Source organism: Haliotis cracherodii, unplaced genomic scaffold, assembly GCF_022045235.1.
Source record: "Haliotis cracherodii isolate W230 unplaced genomic scaffold, xgHalCrac1.p SCAF_10, whole genome shotgun sequence".
NCBI lineage: Eukaryota > Metazoa > Mollusca > Gastropoda > Lepetellida > Haliotidae > Haliotis > Haliotis cracherodii.
In genome coordinates this window covers 35,225,789-35,250,664 of record NW_027266265.1, presented here as the reverse complement: position 1 = coordinate 35,250,664, position 24,876 = coordinate 35,225,789, and the positions used below count along the sequence as shown (strand labels likewise).

The following is a 24,876-nucleotide window of genomic DNA, read 5'->3' as shown; positions in this document are numbered from 1 at the left end:
AACATGTTACGGTCTTAATAAATTAATGATTGTTTGTGTCACTTTGTATCATTTATGGATATCGATATACATATTAGAAATCAAAAACAAACTTATCATAAATGGACACAATAATTCACAGAAGATGACTTGAGTTCACATTTTGTATTTCTTTGAACGTTGAGTTCAGAGTAAGCTCCCTTAGCGCAACAAGGGGGCGCACTATGTATAACATGGCAGCCTCCATGATCATGTTATAGAAGAACGTGTGAGATTCAACTTTAATGTTATTTAGGTACACAAACATGCATATTTTGAAGAATGATACGAGTTTACTTTTGCTTAGGTATTGTTTGGTGTTGCGGGCTGTAATGGAACGTGTGTTACGCTTGATCAAACAAGACAGTGAGATGTTACGTTAAAATATTTTTTTTTACATATCAACTGCCCCACTGTTTCAAGACGCTTTCCAGTTCGTATATTTACATACGTTCCTTAAACAAGTCATTCATAGAGCTGTGAACCTGCCAAGCACTCCCGAGTGCTTTAAACACTGGTAAACATTGAAGGTTATTTCTGTTACCATAATCAGTCTTAAAAAAACTTTCATTTTCTGATGTATTGCTTTTTTGTTTTCACACCTTCCATATCATAAGATATGTCTAAACAAATTGCAAGCTAATGACAGTCATCAATCAAATAATTAGGCAGTGAAAACAATCATCAAGTTGCAAGGCTGCCTAACAATGAAGAAAGTCGTAAAAAAAAATCAACAGTAATTTCAGACATATTTATCTTTCTTTAAAGTGACCTTGAGAGCATTGAAAGTGGCGTAGGTACTTCAGTTGCATTTTCTTATGGTCCTTCTTCATGAGGTCATCTTGTACATGGAAGAGGCCATGCATTGCATTTGGTATAATAGTTTATAGCACACCTGTCAAAATTAAAAGAAAAAGTGGCAGTTTCCTTACGCTTGCCATAAACCTGTGATCATGGGTTCCAATTCCATTTTCGGTTTGTGATGGGTTTCAATTAAGTGGTAAACCTCAGTCAAAGAGCTGATTTCCTCCATCAACCTGACAGTATGGTTACATGAAAAGCTTTCAAATTCTAACCAAAGGTATCCGGTAAACTAGAATGGGACATATTTACATCATGTTTTATTTTTTTTTACGACTTATCTATATAAACATAATATGTAGAAACAATACTGAATTTGTGAGTAGAACAGTGTTGTTTTAGCCAAGCCAAGTTTTTTCAGATTTTGTCCCGATTTGATGCGGTGCCATTTAGCTGTAACCATTTTTTCTGAAGCATTAAACAGTCCAATTAATTTCCTTTCAGATAAAAGACAATGGCTGACTCAAAGTCTGAAGACATCCCAGAAGTAGTTGAGAGTTTACCATCTCTTCCGACAGTGACAGAACAGCAGAGAGAGCTGGGGTGTCAAGCCCTGAGAGAGTTTGAAAACCAACAGTTTGGACCATGTGTCTCAACACTTAATAAACTACTAAAGGAGCGATCATCCGATGTCAAAGTGTCCCAAAACAAAGCAGTGGCTGAGTTCTATCACAGCGGCTTAAAAAATGTGGAGGAGTTTAGAAAGAAAATGAATTGTGTATGTAATGGCACCAACAGAATATATTGTTATTTGCTATATTTGAGATATGCTACTTTTCCATGTTTACTGCATCTTAAGTTTACTTCAGACATATCGTTCTGTAAACATGGTAATTTAAAACAATAATACCATGAAAATGAAATTATCTTGAAGGATGGTGGAATTATTTTACTTCATGTAAATTTAAAAAAATATATACTATACTTAATCATGTTCATTTAAAAATATATACATTTTTCTTAACTTATCTTATCTCACACTATGCATTTATTCCTTCTTTTGATCCTTTGTGGAAACGTGCTTGAATGAAGTTTCCCGCTTCTGATAAACTGTTCACTGGAAACATCCCAGCATCACCATAGTTACCAACTAAACAAATGGGTCACACACAATAATCTTGTGCATAGCAACCTACACAATCACATGATTGCCTCAGCCGCATCATTCTGTTTCTCATCGACACATAGACTTTAGTGGAGACATGCACTGAGATTGAGAGAATCAAATTAGTTGTTTTTTTCTGTCAGACTCCCTTCAACATCATCTAAATTAGCTACATAATCTGAGGGATAATGGACAAGGACAGTTCTGTTTGCCCAGCTTGTCGGAAATGTCGTAGTTATTTTTCAAACATTGCTGTGATTGCCATCGCCGATGTAGTTTGGACAAATGCTGCTCAGAATGTGAACACCTCACAGAAGAGTCCCTTAACAGGAGGAAGATTGACCGGTGCTCCAAGTCACGAGACTCTGACAAGCCTAAACCGTCATCTAACTGACAATGTCCCTATTGTCCCGATTCAAGAAAAGTCCATCCCTGTAGCGTCAGAGTCTACGTCTGCATCGGAACCACCAGCTGACTTGGACATTCAGATGGTACTTTCCACAGTCACTTCGGCCAGACCTGCCTCAACTAAGATGTTGATCGACCTTTGAGGAATCCTTGACCACCCACGACGACTTGTCAACTTTTGTCTCCCACTCCTTCCTGCTCTGTTCAAGTTGAGGTCGCAATGTACTACTTCATAATCAACAGTGACGACTAAGCCATCCACCAGTAGAATGCGTTCACCCTCTGCCGAAGATCGACATAGCAAGGATTGGTCTCATGTTTCCTGCAAAAGTTGCTGTTCCAGGAAAAGTCACGGTCACGGTTGTCATTCTAAGGATCGTTTATCTAAGATTCGCTCTCCTTGGGATTGAATGTCCCAGGATAGTCACTCTGGGTTGCCTGGTCGCTTTTGGGAGCATCACTTATGGAAGCAGTGGGACAGGGACTCTCTCAAGATCGACGATATGGAGATTGACCTTCCAGTCTGTCCTCCTTGCTCTACAGTACCTGTTCCTCTGGTGGTTGATCCTGCGCCAGCTGGTAGTTATGTGAACCCAACTTGTCTTCAGGCAGTTATAAGAATGCAGATCCTGCTCTTGTTCTTCATTGGATTGCGAGAAGATTCCGGGGTAGAATAGGTCTTCAGCAACCCATGTTTGCCGTAGAAGGTGACTATGCTTGTCGTAAAAGGCGATTAACCAGATCTGGTGATCAGGCTAGCTGACATGGTTGATGCATGTCATCGATCCCAATTGCGTGGATCGATCCTCATGATATTAATCACTGGATTGTCTGGTCCAGACTCGATTATTTACAGACCGCCGCCATATAGCTGGAATATTGCTGAGTGCGGCGTTAAACTACCAACCAAACCAAATCATTGGATTGCAAATAAGTTAAAGCTCAAACGCTATACTTAGGCTGATGAATGCCTGACTTGTTTTGACGTTTTTTCTGCTGATTCTTTGAACATCACACTCCCTCCCGGGTCCGTCTTGACGAATGTTGCCACTAATCTTGACCAGGCTTTTGAGTCCTTCAGACGTTTATGTGATCGCCTATAGATCCCTCGTTTTTCAGTGGAAGAATCCAGCACCTATGGACTGTCCAAGACTGCCTGTGTTGATGGTTCCAAGTGAGCGACGACTTCTACACAGTGTAGGACCGCTATCTGGCACATCTCAATGCCATTGTGAGACAGATGCTTCCCTTGATATCAACTATGCTCTCAATTACCATGTCAATATCGCATATGTATTCTGATGAGAAGGCTTTCATTCGTGCATCGGTTGTACTCATTCAAGAAAAAGTTAAGTCAATCTTGGATCTCCTCTCCCACCACACAGGATTGGTTACGGCTGTAAGGCATCGGGGCATGGTACTTATCTCCAGGTTGATTTTCTCCACCTGCAGAGGCAGCACTTGGAAGAACAGCAGCGTGGAGAACAAAGCCATCCACAGTTTGTGCCTGCCCAACGTGACTCTTGTGAAGTCGTCTTTGGGAAGTCCATTTCTTTTCATGGCCACGGGCAAAGCTGTCAGGGAAATCATGGATCAAAGTCCTCTTCCGGATGTACCGTCTCATTCTCCGGCTCCAAGGACATCGAAGAGTCTGCCAGGACAGGTGATTCATCTTCAAGTGACTTGCCTCAGCCTCTGGACAACTGGGAACTTCTGCCTCCAGTCGTGCATGGAAGACTTGGTCTCTTTGCAGGAAATTGGGCCATCCTGGATGATCCCTTTGTCTTCCTTCTTCTACAGACTGGTTACGGACTGCCCCTGCTTGCAACTCCTCCAACGACGTCAACACTGTATCGCAATCTATATCTGGTCAGCCAGCTTCTGCTGCTCAAGGATACGTTGCTTGCAAAAGACACAATAGAGTGTCTAGATCCAGTCCCAGAGACTTCAAGGTTTTACTCAACGATTTTTCTGGTCCCGAAGAAAGACTTCCTGAATCTCCGCCTCATTTTCAACATGAAGACATTCAACGCCACTCTTCTATATGACATCTATCTCACTCCTCCGTACGATCATTCGTTGCCCATGATTTCATGGTCAGCCTTGACCTGCAGAACACATACCTGCACGTTCTAACCGTCTAGAACATCCATCCGCAATTGTCTTCTGTTTGTTTTCGGTTTGAATTACTTCGGCCCTGTGGCTCTTTCCACATCTAAGGGATCGTGTTCGAGTCAATGCAGGCCAGTGCAGACCAAGATGTCCTTGTGAACCATCTCAAGTTTATGCAAAGGCTTCTCCAAATCAGGTGGCTCGTTAACATAGGCCAGTCCAAGATGACTCCAGTTCATTGGGGCCTCTTCGACACCTGCCTCCGCAAGATGTTAGTTCCTCCAGACTGGTTGAGAAGATAAGCGTCTCATGCCATTGGCACTCGGACAGCCTCTCCTTTAAAATCAGTGGCAACAGCTCATTGGCCTCCTGACATCGGCCCAAGTCCTCACAATGAGGGGTCAACATCATCTTCAGTGCTTCCTTGTGCCATACAGCGACGACAGACAGGTCCCGATCTCCTTGCCGATCCACCTGCATCCATTCAGTGGTGTCTTGTAACATCAAATGTTTGCACAGGGCTTTTTGCGGCTGTTGTCAATGCATTGACCATGGATCGGGAAGCGCACTTTAACGATCTACAGGTCAGAATGCATTGGACTGTCGAAGACAAGCGACCCCATATCAACAACCTTGAGTTCAAAGCAGTTATTCTGGCGGTATCCCATTCAGAAGTTGTACGCTGTATAGATTATTCTTTACAGCTATGTGGTTGTTCTAGTAATGATGTCATGCATATAAACATATAATTCATGATCTACCTAAATTCATGCTATGTCCGACTAACGTATAAGGATCATATCACCTGTTATGGTATATTTTTCCTTCTCAAGTTTTTTTATTTTTTAGGTAGGAAAAGTTTAAAAATTTGTAAATTTTACAATAAATTGTATATCAATAATACTTATCTTGTCTCTCATGCTATAAGATACGCTTAACCTTGTGTTGAGTTTTGTGTAGAAGAACAGACTAGAATGGGGATTCAGGCTCATTGACCTATGAGATTGCGTGTAATTGCACCCCAGTGTTCTAAAAAAGAGAAGGTTCTTGAGGTCTTATCCTGACATTAGGGTTATGACAATGACCCCTTGGCTTAATGCTTACTTTCAAATACTGGAGACCTGTGAAGATTCAGAGTAGAATAGGCCTTCAGCAACTATGCTTTTCATAAGAGGCGACTAACAGGATCGGATGGTCAGACTCGCTGAGTTGATTGATGCACATCATATCCCAATTGAGTGGATTGATGCTCATGATGTCATTCAGAGGATTGTCTGGTCCAGACTTGATTATTTACAGACTTGCCGTCGTATAGCAGGAATATTGCTGAGTGCGACTTTATACAACTAACAACAACAACTTCAAACACTGGAACACTAATGCGTTGGGATATTGCTCATAATATCAACCACTGGTTTGTCTGGCAAAGATGATTATTTACATACTGACATTATTTTGATGTAGTAATGCTGTGTTTGGAGTTTGGAGCATTCATTCACTATCTCTGAAGCAATTTTTATTCCTATTGTTATTTTTTTGTCCCAGTTCTCCATCAACCCTGATGCGTTTGACAGCCTGGAAGATATGGACCATGCCTTCGTCTACTACAACCAGGCTGTGGTGCTGTACCATCTCCGACAGTACCGTGCATCGCTCAGTCTCCTGGATAAGTTATTTCAGTGTATCGAACCTTTGGGTAAGATCCATTACAGCTCTGTTTAATTCAATGTATTAGAATTGGTTCAAAGAAACTTATGCTTGTAAGAGTTGGTTAAGATCGATTATATGCATGGGCTTGGTGAGTCATTAATTGCATGTCATCCTCCCCAATTTGATTTAATGTATAGAATTGGTTCAAAGAAACTTATGCTTGTTAGAGATGGTTAAGATCGATTACGGTATTCGACATAATAAGCGCCCAGCTCTAATAAGCACCCATGGTGATATTTGGTGATATGTGCTAATATATTGGCAACTGAAAATCCCAATTACTGAATTAGCACCCCTTCGATTGATCAATGTACACAAGACTTAAATTTATTCGTGTATAATATGCGCTCATGTGTTATATGCACCCTTAAATATGGGCAAATAAATTCTGGATAAATATATCTGTCGTATATAAACATTCAGGCTGTCAGCATAAACCACAAAATTAACAATCTTTCAACTCAACTTTCTAATTTTGAGAGCGCCCTGGACACTTATTGTGTAGAAAACAGTAATGTATAGAATTGGTTCAAACAAACTTATGCTTGTAAGAGATGGTTAAGATCGATTATATGCTCGGGCTCGGTGAGTCATTGATTACATGTCATCTATCCTAATTCCATGGATTGATGCTCATATGCTGTCATATAGCTGGAATATTGCTGAGTGGGGCGTTAAACTGTGTACATGTATGTAAATCGTCACAATAAGCTTTTTAAAACATTTGTTTTCTAAGTGTACCATTCAGACACTAGGAACTTATTTTAACATTTTTGTTGTGATTTTAACCATGCTGTTGGCACTTTTATACAAGGTATTTCAAAACCTGTTTTTCAATATATATCATATATAGAATAGACAACAAATATGAAAAAGGTCCATGTAATCTCACTCGAAGTCAAAGAAAAAATAGCTTTATGGTTCCGTAGCACCAAATTTTAAAACCATATGTAAGGTGAGCTCTGGTGACCTTACACAGGCTAATAGTTCGTATTTCTCCACAGAAGAACTCCTAGCCAGAAAGGTTATTTTGCTGTTAGTGGAGCTGTATCTGTGTACATATCAGGTGAGTGAGGACCAGTGATGCTTTGTTTCTACCATGACAATGGCCCCGTGAATTCGGGGTTAGATTAGGTCCACAGCAACCAATGCTGGTCGTAAGGCGATCAAATGGATCATGTGGTCAGACCCGCTGACTTGGCTAATTGCGTGTCATCGTACCTCTACCATGTCTACTATGTGAATCATTGTTCATAATATCAATCACTGAATTGTCTGGTACAGACTCAATTATTTACAGACTGCCATCATAAAGCTGGAATGTTGCAGCGTTAGACTACAAACAAATAAACTATCATGACAATGAATAATGCTTTTTGAAAGCCTTTTGACACAGAAAACACATTAATATATTGAGCAATCAAAAGTCGATGCACATGACAATTGCTGCTGAAAACACATTAGAACTGCAAGTGTTCGATATCTGAATCTGTTTCAGAACGTGTACAATTAAGTAAAACATACACTAACTGCTGTGGTAGGGCCACAAGAGTCACACTCTGGTGAACCTGTGAAGATTGGGGTTAGAATAGGTCTCCAGCAACCCATGCTTGTCATAAAAGGCGGGGCGGTCGGGTAGCCTTGTGGTTAAAGCGTTCCCTTGTCATGCCGAAAACCCAGGTTCGATTCCTGACATGGGTACATTGTGTAAAGCCGATATCTGGTGTCCCCTGCCGTGATATTGCTGGAATATTGCTAAAAGCGGCATAAAATCAAACTCACTCACTCATAAAAGTCGACTTTGCTTGTCGTAAGAAGCGACTAACAGGATTGGGTGGTCAGACTCGCTGACTTGGTTGATGTATGTCCTGGTATCCCAGTTGCATAGATTGATACTCATGATGTCTTTCACTGGATTGTCTGGTCTAGACTTTATTATTTACACTCCACCGTCATGTAACTGGAATATTGCTGAGTGCGGAATTAAACAAACAAATCAAACTCTGGTGTCTAAAAGTGTGAAACCTTGAAAAACACTGGTCACAAGAATGAGCAGTACAATGCCAAGTCACTCATATTCACCTCAAAATGGGCAATACCCAGCCATACTTCAGGGTGGTTCTGTTGGCACTGAGGTTGAACCAGCAAGTTCATTTCCATCAGTAAGTCATCACTTAAACATTGAACAATATTAAAAATCAGGTTTTTCGGCTGGCTTCATGCAACTTGTAAATAGTACTTTCACCGTTAACAACTTTTTTACATGGCCAGTGAAAAGTAGCAAAATTAGGTCAAGTTCATCCAGGTAAACATTTTGTAATACTTGGTTTAATATAACACCCCAAGAACAGTATTACATATTCTACAACACAAACTTTTACCTGGCTGAACTTGACCTAATTTTGACCTAATTTTGTTACTTTTCACTGGCCATGTAAAATAGTTTTTAATGGTGAAAGTGCTATTTACATTCCTGGGGAGATATATGAAACCAAGTTTTACAAAAGTTCAGTTTCAAAAGAATGGTAAATCATCTGGTTGATGCCGTCCGAATAAGAACTGTCCAAGAAATATCCTAATTTTATACAAAGATTTTTTTCCAATTTGCCCATCAAGGGCAGTTAGTTTGGAATTCTATATAAATGCCTGCTTCTGTGTCCCAGCCAGAGAAGTCTATGGGCATGTTGAGCTACATGGAGAAGACGTATTTTAATGGTAAACACGGCGCCGGACAGGGCACACCGGAGAAGCCAGAGAAGGGGAAGGACAATAAGGAAAGCTCCGAGAACTCCGTGGAGGCGTGGAGACCTCGGATCAGTGTTGTGAGTTTCTAGATTCTACCAATGCAGGCTAAATCAATATTAACTTCCTGGAATCCCAGTAGATAAGGCACTGAATGTACCTGTGAGGTTTCCGAGTAACAATTGGTCTCCAGCAACCTGTGCTGGTCGTAAGACAAACAAATAAACACAAGACTTGGACATTTTATGGCTGCTGCAATGGCATTTTGTTGTCTTAGCATTTTAAAATATTTTAAAAATGAATTTGGCACACAAATTTATGAAATTCTGATTGGCCAAGGGCTTCTGAAAACTTACGTTTAATGCACAAAAACATTCATTCATGCTTCGATCATTGTCAGTTAGGAACTATTTTCTAGTTGACCTCAACTTGATTTTTTCTTTTTATAAGCGACTATGCTCATTGTAAATGGCGACTAACGGGATCGGGTAATCAGGCTCACTGACTTGGTTGATGCTTGTCCTCGAATCCTAATTGTATGGATCGATGCTCATGATCTCGATCACTGGATTGTGATCGAGACTCGATTATTTGCAGACTGCTGTCATTTAGCTGGAATATTGCTGAGTGTGGCATTAAACAAACAAACAAAAACTTTACATAAATCAGTAGCAGCTATTTAGGTGTCCAGTTCAGAATGCCCGTTGATTTTGTAATTTGCAGAAACTGCATGTCTATTGTTTATACAAATCTTGTATAAGATTGCTCCACTTTGCACTTTTATACAATTGGAGGCTTATTCTTCAATGAATGTAAAGAAGTGAAAAAAATGTCAAAAACTTTCATGGGACTTTCAGTAAAAATCAGGTCTTGACTGCTATGTTCACAGTACAAGATTCGCTGCCTGATCATGCTCAAGTCAATGAAGATGTGCAAGCGGGAACTCAAGTCTTTACTCAACACTCAGGCAATGGTGAGGCGATATGTCAAGTCTCAAGTCAAATGTCATGTCATGTCTCATGTCAAGTCTCAAGTCAAATCTCATGTCATGTCAAGTGTCAAGTGTCATGTCATGTATCATGTCAAGTCTCATGTAAGGTCATATGTCATGTGTCATGTTAAGTCACATATCATGTCTCATGTCAAGTCTCATGTCCTGTCTCATTTCAAGTCTCATGTCAAGTGTCATGTCAAGTCTCATGTAAGGTCATATGTCATGTGTCATGTCAAGTCTCATGTCCTGTCTCATGTCAAGTGTCATGTCATGTATCATGTCAAGTCTCATGTAAGGTCATATGTCATGTGTCATGTTATGTCACATATCATGTTTCATGTCCTGTCTCATGTCAAGTCTCATGTAAGGTCATATGTCATGTCAAGTGTCATGTCATGTATCATGTCATGTATCATGTCAAGTCTCATGTAATGTCATGTGTCATGTTAAGTCACATATCATGTCGCATGTCAAGTCTCATGTCCTGTCTCATGTCAAGTCTCATGTAAGGTCATATGTCATGTGTCATGTCAAGTCTCATATCATGTCTCATATCATGTCTCATATTATGTCTCATATCGTAAAAGGCGACAGGATTGGGTGGTCAGGCTTGCTGACTTAGTTGATGCATGTCATCGATCCCGATTGCATGGATTGATGCTCATGATATTAATCACTGGATTGTCTGGTCCAGACTCCATTATTTACAGAACACTGTCATATAGCTGGAATATTGCTGAGTGTGGCGTTAAACAACAAACCAACCACATCATGTCAAGTCTGATGTCAGGACATGGTAGTCCAGTGGGTAATGCAACACACCGTACAGTCCGTTTGACGCCAAATAAGAACGATGAATTGCAAAATAACTTGAAATCCAGAAAAGTGTATGAAACATCAATACGGTACTTGACCATGAATACCCTGTACCTAACAAAATCTGAATTTTGTTTATTTTAAGACCCATGACGGATGAAGTTCTTTAAGAAACTATCAGAAATGTGCACATGACACGTAGGGGGACAAACCGTGAAAGGCACAGCGCAAGCACGGTCTGCACGTGCTACACAGTGACCGTGTTCATTCAATGACAAGATGCGCTACTCAGCAGATGTTAAACAGTTGATGTTGAATGTGTATGATTTCTTTAGAAGTGGAGCAGAAAGAGGAAAGCCTTTTTATGCAATTAATAAATTCTTGAAACGAGCATCAAAAGCGCTTGGTATGTCCCCTCAGAAACTTAAAAATGTTGTTAGTCGACGGGATACAAATAGTCAGGCCAAGGAGGTAGGGAACATGTCAAAACCACGCAAGTTTGATAAATTAGACAGTTTTCAGAGGGATCAAGTCAGACGTGCAATTGTTAAACTGCACCCAGAAAATGAAAATGAGTACCTGTCCCTCACTCACTCACTCACTCACTCACTCACTCACTCACACACTTACCCACCCAATGAACCATTCACTCACTCACCCATCCACACACTAACCCATCCACACACTAACCCATCCACACACTAACCCATCCACCCAACCTCACCCAAGCTCACCCACTCACCCACTTACCCACTCACTGTCACCGACTCACCTGCCATGATTGCTTCCAGAACACATCTGTGATCTACCTGAAGAGTAACTTTGAGTACCTACGGGGGAACCTACGGAAGGCTATCCGGATGCTGGGCTCTGACCCCCAGGCCCAGGTGTTCACCAACACGGGGGAGAGCCTCCCCATGATGTACTTCAACAACCTGGGGTGTATACACTTCCACCTCCGCAAACACCACCTCGGGGCCTTCTACTTCCGCAGAGCTGTGCAGGAGAACGAGAATGCTTTGAAAGATGCTGCATCCGGAGGCCAAAGTAGGTGGCAGTACGTTGTGTTGAGTGCAGGGAGTTTTGGTGGAGAATTTTCTGTTTGTACTTCTGTGTTGTTTCATTACATGTTTGGGATACAGTTTGGCTAGTTTGGGCCGAAAGTAGTAAGCAAATAATACCTGTTTCTAGCAACCATGCTGGTCATGAGAGACCAGCGCGTCTTTGTACCTGTCAGCATAATTTGTTGTTCACTATCGGTTGTCTAGTCCATACTCGATTATTTACATACCGCCGTCAACCCGTGAAGATTCCGGGGTAGAATAGGTCTTCAGCAACCCATACTTGCCGTATAAGGCGACTATGCTTGTCGTAAAAGGCGACTAACAGGATCGGGTGGTCAGGCTCGCTGACTTGGTTGATACATGTCATCGATCCCAATTGGGGGGATCGATGTTCATGATATTAATCACTGGATTTTCTGGTCCAGACTCGATTATTTACAGACCGCCGTCATATAGCTGGAATATTGCTGAGTGCGGCGTTAAACAACAAACCAACCAGCCAACTACATACCGCCGTCATATAGCTGGAATATTTCCAGGTGCAGCATTAAACAAACAAAAAAAACTCGTTAACTCGTTAACGTTAAGCCTATATTGATGAAATACTGAGACTTTAACACAACAGGTTTTTGTCCGAAAAGGTGATACTAATTACCTCCCCTTGTTTCCAGATCGCCCCCTACAGACGCGTGGCATGAGTCGGCACTATGAGCTGCTATACAACATGGGAATACAACTGCTCCACTGCGGCCAGCCCCAGGCTGCCTTCGACTGCCTCATAGAGGCGGTACAGGTGTACCAGGTGAACCCCCGACTGTGGCTGCGACTCGCGGAGTGTTGCATACAAGCCAACAGAGAGGTGAGTCCAAGCCGTGGTTCAGATTGCAGAGGGGGACATGGGTGGTCCATTCGTCTCAGGCGCAGCAATTTGCTCATCTTCCCGAGGCAAGTGAGTTAACTGACTATAAAAGTCCAGTTTCCACCCTTGCTGAACTAGGCTGGTATTATGGCGTTACATTTTAGCTGGACTAACGAGTCTGTGTATAGTCCAATCACAATCACACACTGAAAGCGAAATCTGGTTCATAAACTGTCATGCAGATTTCGGTCGACTGCAGGATTAGCAAAGCATGTGCACAGCCAACTCATTGTCAACAGATATTTTGCCAATCTTTTCATGTTCTTAGGGTGCTGATTTGTTGCACTCTGCGATGTAAGACCCGTTTTATCACAATATAGACATTGATTATCGATCAGATCGTCTTGACTGGGCGTTGCCATTTTGTTTGAAGCAAATCCTGGGGGTTGAAATTATCCTAGTGGTTAAAGTGTTTGCCCATCACGCTGCAGTGTTCAATTCCCTGCACAGACACAATATGTGAAGCCCATTTCTGGTTTCCTCTTGCTGTGATTTTACCAGAACATTGCCAAAGGCGGCATTAGAACCAAGTCACTCACTCATGCTATCGACCACTGGTTTGCCTGACACAGGCAATATTACTGACTGTGATGTATTAAAACATTCACTCACTCACTCTTGTAAAACATATGGATGTCATCTGTATGTTCTGGTAACTCTGTTTACTGTATCAAAAATCAATTACTTGTATCAGATAAAAGGTATTATCATACCTCCATGGCAGAAGAATGAGATCTGATCATGATAAAATACTGTGAAACCCGCCTTGGAGGGTAATACATTTCTGGACGGGGGAATAAATCTTATATACACAGCCAAGAGCACTGTAGGCTGCAAATGGATTTCTGAGAGACAGAATAAATCCTTTATACCCCGCTTCAAGCAAAAAGCTTCACCCTTTTCTGGGCCAATGGATGTCACGTGACATAGCGCAAGCTAATCTCACCTCAATCAAGCAGCTATTTTCTATCAATTTGGAATTTATTTGAATTGTTTTACAATGTCATATTACAACATGTCGGTAAGATAAAATTTGTTGTAGCAGGATCACAAATGTACCCCTCGTGATCCTGCTACAACTTATGATAATGTCTTTACAATACAATTTCAGAACAATGATGAAGATCGTTGTTTAGAGAAGCGACTAGAGGTGATTCAAGGCTCAGTCGGAAGTGGAGTACACAGAAAACTTATCCTCGGAAGTGGCATCAGCAAGTTCAAACCTAGGTGAGCCGCTTTTATATATGGGCCATCCATAGTGTAGTATTTTGCTCTTTCCCCGAGGATTTATAGAGACCTGCTCAGAGGCCTTGAGTCTTCACAAAAGATTCCAACTGATTATTATCCCCCGCCATGAAGTGGAAGGGGGATATAGGAATGGGTGCCGTCCGTCCGTCCTTCCGTCCGTCGGCCGTACGTCCAGCCGTCCGGCCGGCCGTCACATTTCGTTTCCGGAGCAGATCTTGAAAACCGTACCATATTTCTTCACCAAACTTGGCACATAGATAGATCTAGTGGTGAACTGGTGCCTTTTGATAGTTTGGGATTTTAAAAAAAGTTATTTTTTGAGTTTCCATGGCAACGACTTTGATTTAGACTGAAAATGGCAGTAGTCCTCGTTTCCGGAGCAGATCTTGAAAACCGTACCATATTTCTTCACCAAACTTGGCACATAGATAGATCTAGTGGTGAACTGGTGCCTTTTGATAGTTTGGCATGTTTAAAAACAATATTTTTTTAGTTTCCATGGCACCGACTTTGATTTAGACTGAAAATGGCAGTAGTCCTCGTTTCCGGAGCAGATCTTGAAAACCGTACCATTTTTCTTCACCATATTTTGCACATTCATAGGTCTAGTGGTGAACTGGTGCCTTTGGATAGTTTTGGATTTTTTTTAAAAGTTATTTTTCGAGTTTCCATGGCAACGACGTTGATTTAAACTGAAAATGGAAGTAGTCCTAGTTTCTGGAGCTGATCTTGAAAAACGTACTATATTTCTTTACAAAAAGGCCCAGTGAACATAGTTCTCAGGAGCTAATGCATTGCACACACCCGACATGTCATATTGGCGGGGGATGTGAGTATTTCATGCTTGTTATTCAGATGATTCAGTGCTTCTGTGATCACTCAAACCCACCCATTTGGCAGAAAGTAGGCACCAAAAAATGTAAATACTGATCCAATTAAGCATTTCGCAGCTCTGTGATTTTCCAGTGTTTGCTAGACAAAGATTTTTGACAGGAACAATTATAATTCCATGAACTTCTTCCAAATGGCCCTGGAGCATTTATAGGGCACATTTCATGAAAAGGTCAAAGGTCAAGGCCAAGGTCATGAGAGAGTAAGCTCCCCAAATTGTTTGTGGTTACATTTTCTTAAAACGTATTTATACGTTTATCATTAAACTTTGATGTATTCATTCATTAGGATAGGGCCCTGCATCAAAAAGGTTTGGGTCAAGATTAGTCACAGGTCAAGGTCAGCATCCATGGGACTTACATGCTTACGTGTTTCCATGCACATCATACCACATCAAATGTCAGCTGCGTTTGGGGACACAGGTGACCCAGTCGTCTAAGGTGCCGCAATTCACTGTGCAGAGTTGTGTCCCTTGGACATGCCAGAAACCTATGATTGTGGGTTCGAATCCGGGTTCTCCCCGATTATGTTTCTAGGTCAAGTCAGGGTTATAAACTAAGAGTTATGGTCCACAAGTCCTTATAATGATAACATATAGCAAAACCCTTAAAATTGGCAAATTTCTACTAGTCCTTATTTTACCTTAACTATTGGACAAATTGACAAGGACTATAGGACAAGTGCCAATATCTACCAGTGTAGGGTCGGGTAATAGGGTGGGGTGGGGTGGGTGTGTGTGTCCGGGTGTGTGTGGGGGCACCCTTGTAGTAAACTTGGACTCGTCCCAGCCCTAGTTACTGATGCACTTTCACTTGTACAATCCTGGGACTTGGTAATTGTTGGATCTAAAGAAGTTGTCTTGATGCAGGCAAAAGCCAGGAAATAATGTTTTCGGACTGGAAGCTTTGGGGAAATGGCAGTGATTGTATATGCAAACACCTCTTGTTGACTGACATGGTATCAATTCACCAAGGTATATGGCATCTATTTTTCAAACCAGGAATTGAGAAAAAACTAACACAAAACCAGATATCGTATTCGACGTAATAAGCGCAATTAAATTCTGGAAAAATATATCTGTCGTATATAAACATTTCAGGCTGTCAACATAAACCACAAAATTTATCTTTCAACTGATTATTTTCACCAAAATAATAAGCCCCCTATTTCAAATTTTGAGAGTGCCCTGGGCGCTTATTACGTCGAATACAGTAAGTTTTCAAGCTAAAATTGAAACGTTTTCCAGGTTCCATTCTCATATCCATGCTCCCATTGCCAGTTCGACCACGCCCTCCATGCCATCTGCCACCCTGGAGTTCGCCTCACTGTGTCTGCGGAATGCTATGCTACTACTGCCAGAAGACCCCCTGCAGGCAGACAAGGCCTCTACATCCTCCGACGACCATGAAGGAAGGTGAGAGAGCGAAGAAGTCAGTGAATGTAGTGAACATGGGGGATGGAGTGTCAGCCCGGAGAGAGAAAGACCGGTGGTTCGATCACCATCCGCATCATACCTAAAGATGTTAAAAGATGGTACTTGTTGTTACCCTGCCTGGCACTCGGCATTAAAGGGGCTAAAACAAGGACTGGTTGGGTCAGAGTCAGTATACTGTGTCTGAGTGGAGTATCCATGTTAAACTGCTGTATGGTAGCTCAGTGGGCTGGCGCTGTAAACCAGTATTAGTCTGGATAAGTGCAATGAGTACTACTAGTTCTTACCCTGTCTAGGGCGGTCGGGTAGCCTAATGGTTAAAGCGTTTGCCCGTCACGCTGAAGACCTGGGTTCGATTCCCGACATGGGTACAATATGTGAAGCCCATTTCTGGTGTCCCCTACCGTGATATCATGGATATTGCTGTAATATTGCTAAAAGTGGCATAAAACCATACTCACTCACTCACTCTTATCCTGCCTGGTGCTCGGCATTTAGGGGAGAAGACAGGGACTGGTGACATAACTGATTGCATGTCATTGTAACCTGATGGTGAAGGGTGTAGGTCACATGTTGGTTTCTGTTCCAGACATTACTTGCACTCTGACATGATAGAGCTGAATATATTCAGTGTTGACTGCTCAGCCAAATCAGTTTCCAAACAAATAAAGAGGCAACAAACGGGATCGGGTGGTCAGGCTCGCTGACTTGGTTGATGCATGTCATCATATCCCAATTGCATGGATCAATCTTCATGATATCAATCACTGGCTTGTCTGGTCCAGACTTGATTATTTATAGACCGCTGTCATATGAGTGGAATATTGCTGAGTGTGGCTTTGAAGAACAAACACTGTGATATAACTAAGTTACTGTTCAATACTGCGTTAAACCCGACTCACTCACTCTTTTATTTGTTCTCCAGACCCACCCCGGAACCAGTTCTGATGGCAGCCCCTCCCGGCAACCCGATGAAAGCCACAGAAATCGCCCACCTACGTTGCTCCATCCTCGCTGCATCCTCATACACCTGTCTGTGTCTCAATGACCACCTAATGGCCCTACATCACGCAGAAAACCTCCTCAAACAGCCACATCTCTCGGGCGCTCAGAGGTAGGGAGTCAGTCATCCAGAGAACCATTTACTGTAATCATCACCATATTTTGCCCTACACTTTGTCAGCACCATTAAATGAAATATGGTACTAATTTGGGCAGTAAGTTTGTCTAGTTGTTAGCAACACATTGGAAACAGATTGTTTTTATTTTCTTTTGGAATTTGTCTGCTGCCACCAGTGATTTTTCTAATGACTGCAACACAAAGATTATTGACATCAGATATTCTTCTTCTATGGACTTTTACAAATGGTCCTGCGGAATTCTTTTGACACATGTTGTGAAAATGTCAAGGTCAAGGTCATAAGATGAATAAATTACCCAAAACTCTATGGCTACACTTTCTTGAAGTACCTTAATACCATTAACATTAAACTTGTTAGTTACATTCTCTAGGATGGAGCCTTGCTTTGAAAAGATTTTGGTAACGATTAGTGAAAGGTCAAGGTCAGCATTCAGTTTTTTCGTAAAACATGTTCAACATGTTCAACTGTTGGCTTATACCCAGGTGTATTACAGTATTTTTTAAGCACACTAAACATTACCTTGGAAACATATGATACGTGAAACGCAAACTGGTTGACAGATTGGGATCACAAAATACATGCTCATTTACAAGAACGCTGTATTCGCGCTTGAACATGTTGAAGACTATTGCAAGATGTAGTTAGCATTCACCCATGTGCTCCCCTACTTCAATGATATACAGCAACTTGTGAAATACTGCTCAAAGCTTTGTAATAAAATACATACACGCTTATCCAGTGAAGATGCGGGTAAAAATAGGTCTTGAGCATACTTGCGGTAAGAGGCGACTGTGCTTGTCTAAAGAGGCGACTAACGGGATCGGATGGTCAGGCTCGCTTGGTTGATGTATGCCATCGTATCCCATTTGTGTGGATCGATGGTCATGATGTCAGTGACTGGATTGTCTGGTCCAGACTTGATGATTTACAGACCACCATCATATAAGTGGAATATTGCTGACAACAAAAAACAAACAAACAAATAAATAAACATACACACTGAGGTTTCATAATGATCCATGTCCGGTCAAAATTGGGTCTTTGTTGTTCGAATTAGATTATTTCCCTTTAACCGACTTTGGGAGATACACATTGATGAAACATTTTAGAAGGGAGATAACTCATGTCACTTTAAGACACTGTTATTGATTTTACTTGACTAGCGTTGTGGTTTTCTCATCAAGGAAGGCCTACTTCTCTCCTTGGTTTAGGACGACATACTCACTAAGGGTCCGAATTCATTTTGTAGAGTTGTGTCCCTTGATCAGTGACAGAAACATATGATTATGTTTTCGAATCCTGATTATGTACCATATCCGTAGGATTCATAAGAGTGTGAACATAAATGATTTGTATCACTTAAGCTTTGCTCCCACATCGATCTGACCCGCCATGATATAACTGAAATACTGTCCCAGCCCAATCACGCACTAATTTGTATTCAGACAGCCCATGAGGACCTTTGGTCAGAATAAGTCCCAAACATCCCATTCTTGTAATGAGACTAGCATGAAATGAGGTGACTATGTGTGCCCTGGTTGATTGGGTTTCTTGGTGGTGCCAAACGCAAGCTTGCCCTGTCCAGAGTTAATTATTTACAAGCTGTTTCTCTATGGCTGGAAATTGATAACTGTGTATACATATTGTATTGTTATGAGTCCAAAACACACGTCTTGAAATGTACAATGTCTAGTTCAGAGTCATATGAAAAAATCTTATAACTTTCAAAACAGTTTCTTCAAATACTTATATAATGTAGATGCTGTTGGCAAAAAAGGGTCAGTCACTATCAAACCTTCTTTTCAGAGATATGGCAGCCTTTATAATTCATGCTTGTACGTTAGAGACATGAAGATCTGTGTTAGAATAGGTCTTCAGCAACCCATGCTTGCCGTAAAAGGTGACTATGCTTCTCGTAAGAGGTGACTAACTGGAATCAGGTGATCAGACTCGCTTACTTGGTTTGATGCATGTCATCGTATCCCAAATGCATGGATCGATGCTCATGATGTCAATCACTGGATTATCAGACTGCCATCATATAGCTGGAATATTGCTGAGTCCGGCGTTAAACAGCAAACGAATGAACGAATCATGCTAGTCCTCTAGAGACTGTGCTGAGGAAAAGTGAAAATCACGTTGTGGTAGTCCTCATTGGCAATAGTATTTGAGGGCTATAATTCTGAACCTGATCTCAATGCTTATTTTGAACCTGAATAAAACTGACAGAAACAGTGTTAAACATACAGAATTCAAAGGCTGCGCGGGAATGTCATTTAAGTTATGGCCTGCCTTGTTTCAGGTACATTGGTCACCTGTATGTAGCCGAGGCCCAGGTGCAGCTGGACAAGATACCTGATTCCATCGAACATCTGAACCCTGACCTGGTCACAGACATCGGGACATGTCCACCGGAACACAAGTCTGATCAGGGTAAGAAACCTGTAGAGCTTAACATGAGCATCAAATGTTACTAAAGGCTGTCGGAGTGGTTGGTAGCCATGTTGTTGGTCATTTGCTCAAGGAGTGAGTGAGTATGGTTTTACGCCGTTTTTAGCAATATTCCAGCAATATCAAGGCAGGGACACCAGAAATGGGCTTCACACATTGTACCCATGTCAGGAATCGAACCCGGGTCTTCCGCGTGACGAGCGAATGCTTTAACCACTAGACTACCCAACTGTCCCGAACCTGACTGAGAGTCAGGTGAGTTAGTGTTGTGGCATGACATTATTGTCACCTGTCCGTCCTCTGTCCGTTTACATTTTCAACATTTCCTCCGAAACTACAAGGCCTATGAAACTGAAACTTTGCATGAACAGTAGTCCCAGCTGTGGTGACTCTAACAGTGTTCACAGAAGTCTGATCCGTCTTGACAATGTCATTTTTACCTACTGTTCTTCCATTCTGCTTGTTTTAAAACAATGACATTTGGTATCGATGTATGGGGTATCACTGCTATATGTTTTTAATATTGGACCTTCCTACACCCCTGTTTCTGCTTTTTTGACATCTCCACTGAAAGTGCACGGCCTTTGTAGCAGAAACATTGTACGATTGATCCCAGCTATGATGTCTCTAAAACTGCGCACAGAATTCCAGTCTGACTTCCCAATGTTCCCGCTGGCTTTTGAAACTGCCAGTCCTTGTGGACTAGCAACTATAAAAATTACCAGTCCCTCACAAGTTCCCAAATTTGAACAAATAAAAACTGTATGAAAATTACTTGGTTTTAATTCTTTCAACATCATTTTCATTCAAAGCGAAATATTATTTCTTTGCCCTAAGAATTGACAACGGGGAAACCCTGATTACAACAGACGAGCTGACTTTGTTTGTAAAATATGCTATTTTGACTATCGACAACAAAGATTTACAAGATACTGGTCCACAGGGACTGGCAGTCACAAGAATTACCGGTCCACTGCTTTAAACCTGACCACCATTATTTTTCCATAACTCAGGTGAGGTACAGAGCCTTGTGGCTCGACTTATTTGATTTTGAAATTGGATCAATCAAACCCAAATGTCACATGCTTGATCCACCACTGTGATGTCCTTGTTTTTGTTGCAGACAGAGCTGACAAAAATGACAAAGGAGAGAAAGACCTACTAGCAGACAGCACAGAAGCAAAAAGTAGGTCATTAGTGAGTTGTGTCAGGGTTTGAGAAACAACTTGTGTCTTGGTTCGGGGAACAACTTGTATCAGGGTTTGAGAAACAACTTGTGCCAGGGTTTGAGAAACAACTTGTGTCTTGGTTCGGGGAACAACTTGTGCCAGGCTTTGTGAGATCGGTCCCCAGCAACATATGACTGTTATGTCAGTAGTCATATATATTTGTTAATTAAGATGCACCCTGTGTGGACCCGAGTTAGAATAGTTTCCATGCACTGCTTTCAAGAGGTAACTAAATTGTATCAGGTTCTCTGTCTTGATGACTTGACCTGCAGTCTAATCTCAGCAGCGTCATAACTGTAGCTGGGTCAGGTTCTGGTTCAAGTTCTGATCAGGGGCGGTTGGGTAGCCTAGTGGTTAAAGCGTTTGCTCGTCACGCCGAAGACCCGGGTTCGATTCCCGACATGGGTACAATGTGTGGAGCCCATTTCTGGTGTCCCCAGCCGTGATATTGCTGGAATATTGCTAAAAGCAGCGTAGAACCATACTCACTCACTCAAGTTCTGATCAGACCGATTCTGATCCTTGGCACCAAGCCTGTGTTCATCAGTTTCATCAAAATGGTTTTGTTTGTTTGTTTGGTGTTTAATGCAGCACTCAGCAATATTCCAGCTTTTTCATGGCTGTCTGTAAATAATCAAGTCTGGACCAGACAATCCAGTGATTGATATCATGATCCACACAATTGGGATACGATGACATGCATCAACCTATTCAGTGAGCCTGATCACCCGATTCCGTTAGTCATCTGTTATGACAAGCATACTCATCTCTTATGACTAACATGGGTTGCTGAAGACTTATTCTGACCCAGATCTTCACGGGTCTCCTCAAAGTGGTAAACGTATACAACCTGCTTGAGTTTGGGCTTTTCTCTCAAATAAAACTGACAAGCAGAGATATAAATGTAATTCTGTTAATTAAACTCACTTTATCACTCACAGTTGGTGAAGATTTAAAACAACTCATAAGCATGTAGAACTGTGGAGGAGAACTTGAATGATAATAATGTTCGCTTGTGTCATAGGTTCTTTGTATCCATGGTTCCCAAAAGATTTGTCTCGTGCCAAAGCAGTGATGCAGTACAACTTATCAGCCGCTCATGCGATGAGGGGGGAGTATGACAAGGCCATGACACATCTCACAGAGGTAGGTGCATCTGTCTGCAGCTCATGACACATCTCACAGAGGTAGGTGCTTATGTCTGCAGCTCATGACACATCTCACAGAGGAAGGTGCATCTATCAGCAGCTCATGACACATCTCACAGAGGTAGATGCTTATGTCTGCAGCTCATGACACATTTCACAGAGGTAGGTGCATCTGTCTGCAGCTCATGACACACATCACAGAGGTAGGTGCTTATGTCTGCAGCTCATGACACATCTCACAGAGGTAGGTGCATCTGTCTGCAGCTCATGACACACATCACAGAGGTAGGTGCTTATGTCTGCAGCTCATGACACATCTCACAGAGGTAGGTGCTTATGTCTGCAGCTCACGACACATCTCACAGAGGTAGGTGCATCTGTCAGCAGCTCATGACATATCTCACAGATGTAGGTGCAACTATGAACAACTCATGACACATCTCACAGAGGAAGTTCATGCTGCTGCAATGTTGACCTAATTTTGAATTCGAGAAGTTGTATTTAGTTTGCTGAACCCTTTTGCTTAAGAAGTATTTCTCCATATGGCATTACTTGCTCTGGAATTTACCAAGAAAATTAGCATACACTTGACTGTCTAATAAGGGTGTTGATTGCAAAAATTTGGAAGACGAACACATTCGATGAGATGGTCAGGGTTCGGTGACTTCGAGGACAGCGTGTCAACTTTTCCCTCAGACCGCCTCCGTGGTCTAGTGGGAGAGCGCCCGCCCAGAGAGCGGAAAGTCCGGGGTTCGATCCCTGGCCGCGTCATACCAAAAGACGTTAAAAGATGGTACTTGTTGTTACCCTGTCTGGCGCTCAGCATTAAGGGGCTAAAACAAGGATTGGTCGGCTCGGAGTCAGTATACTGTGTCTGAGTGGGGTATTCATGTTCAACTGCGGCATGGTATCTCAGTGAGCTAGCACTATAAATCGGCATCAGTCCGGTCTAGTACAAGCAGCCACACAAACACACACACGTACATGCACGTCGCTATATAAGTTCAATAATCTTGGACGCGACGTTAAACCCCATTTCACCTCACCTCATCTTTTCCCTCACTGGATTGTCTGGTCCCGACGTGATAAGTTACAGACCACCACCATATAGCTGGAAGATTGTTCCTAGCGGCATTAAACAAACAAACATCGCTGATTACGTTCATGTGTTCATGAACCCTGTTTTCTGCATGTTCCAGAGTTCGCGGAACATCGGCACGCCCCTCCCAGCACAGATGTACTTCCTCAAGCTATACCTGGACCTGATGGAGGGTCGGAGGAAGATGGCCCAGCAGGTCATCAAGGACCACTTCGGTCACGTCACCCCCAACAGAATCTAGACCATCAACATAGTCGCAGTTGTCACAGCACAATCTAGGTCAAGGTCATAAAAAGTTTCACCCTTGACCTTCTAATCACTCTAAATAATACCCAATTATTTAGATGTTCATGAATGATTGAAAATGTTTATCTGTCTGGATATTCAACCATACTACACTTTCATGTTCAAGAAAGTCCAACTTCAGTGTAGGAAACATTTAGTGGAGGTAGCACAGTTCAATGTCAAGGTCAAGCTCAGAGGTCGAGATCATGGTTGGTGGTCAAGTTTAACCGTCCAGAGTTTAGGTGACTGTTAACATATGAGTATACTATACTCAGTAGTTATTTGAATACTTTTTCATCTGTACTTAATTATTGACCATAAAAAAATTTGATATCGATTGTCCGAGAAAGCAAAATGGCGGTCAATCAAGATTCAATATACGACTAGCTACTGAAAACAATAAAATCTGCAAATCCTCGTTGTATGTCAACCAAGTGAAAGTCGTTAGCCACGACTTACAAAATGATCACTCAGACTTTGAGGGTTTGGCAGATCCGCTCGACTGATCTGCATCGGTCGACTGGCTGTCGTCACGCTTTCGCTTCTTGACTGAGGTTACGTATCGTAGCATTGTGAGGATAATGAGGTACATCGATGATGCAAGGTATTTATGTACAGTTGTAAACACATTTTACTCAAATCAACAAGATGTTCTCAGTAATAAATCCTCGGTTAATCAGTGTCAACTCAGTTTATTGCCTATTACAGTGATTGACCGATTGGACTATCATTCTAGGTACGATGTATTTACAGCAATCAAAACAAACAAAGCTTGTCAGTGTAGATAATCTTCTTTGTGTTACAACTGCAGACAGAAATTGCTCAGTCCCAACTGTTGATCATGTCCGGTCAAAATTTAAGAATGTCCGGACAGAAAAATTTAAATGTCCGGTAAGCAATATTTTAGACCGGACATTTGAGATTCCCAATCGGACATGTCCGGCGCATATGACGGTTTCCGGACCCCTGGAGTATAGTGAATAGTCACATAGTCAGTGAATGATTGAACCCGGGGCCACAAATGTGGGACATCTTTGGACATTGAGGTCAGGAACAACACAACTGGTTCTGTAGAGTTCATCCATTCTCAAAAACATGGACAGTAAGTGTACCCAAAGAACACTTAAAGATCTACTTGCTAGTTCTGTCTTACACAAAACTATAATTATCTTCTGAACGACAAGATTTAGTAGATGAATTGC

The 24,876-nt window shown here is 41.8% G+C and overlaps 1 protein-coding gene across 2 annotated transcripts; it reads left to right on the top strand.

The window, feature by feature from the left end:
• Positions 1-192: 192 nt before the first annotated feature.
• On the top strand, positions 193-23,933 carry LOC139449797 (CCR4-NOT transcription complex subunit 10-like). Of its 2 annotated transcripts, none has more exons than XM_071231342.1 (15): positions 193-274; positions 1,324-1,597; positions 6,050-6,200; positions 7,222-7,280; positions 8,878-9,036; positions 9,846-9,929; positions 11,558-11,813; positions 12,502-12,689; positions 13,861-13,976; positions 16,168-16,302; positions 17,246-17,434; positions 19,765-19,895; positions 21,037-21,099; positions 22,167-22,288; positions 23,490-23,933. In XM_071231342.1, the coding sequence occupies exons 2-15, from the start codon at positions 1,334-1,336 to the stop codon at positions 23,628-23,630; spliced, it is 2,058 nt and encodes a 685-aa protein (XP_071087443.1). In that variant the 5' UTR covers positions 193-274; positions 1,324-1,333; the 3' UTR covers positions 23,631-23,933. The 2 variants fall into 2 exon arrangements, with proteins under 2 accessions (XP_071087443.1, XP_071087434.1); XM_071231333.1 differs by having other exon boundaries at positions 7,219-7,280.
• Positions 23,934-24,876: the final 943 nt, after the last annotated feature.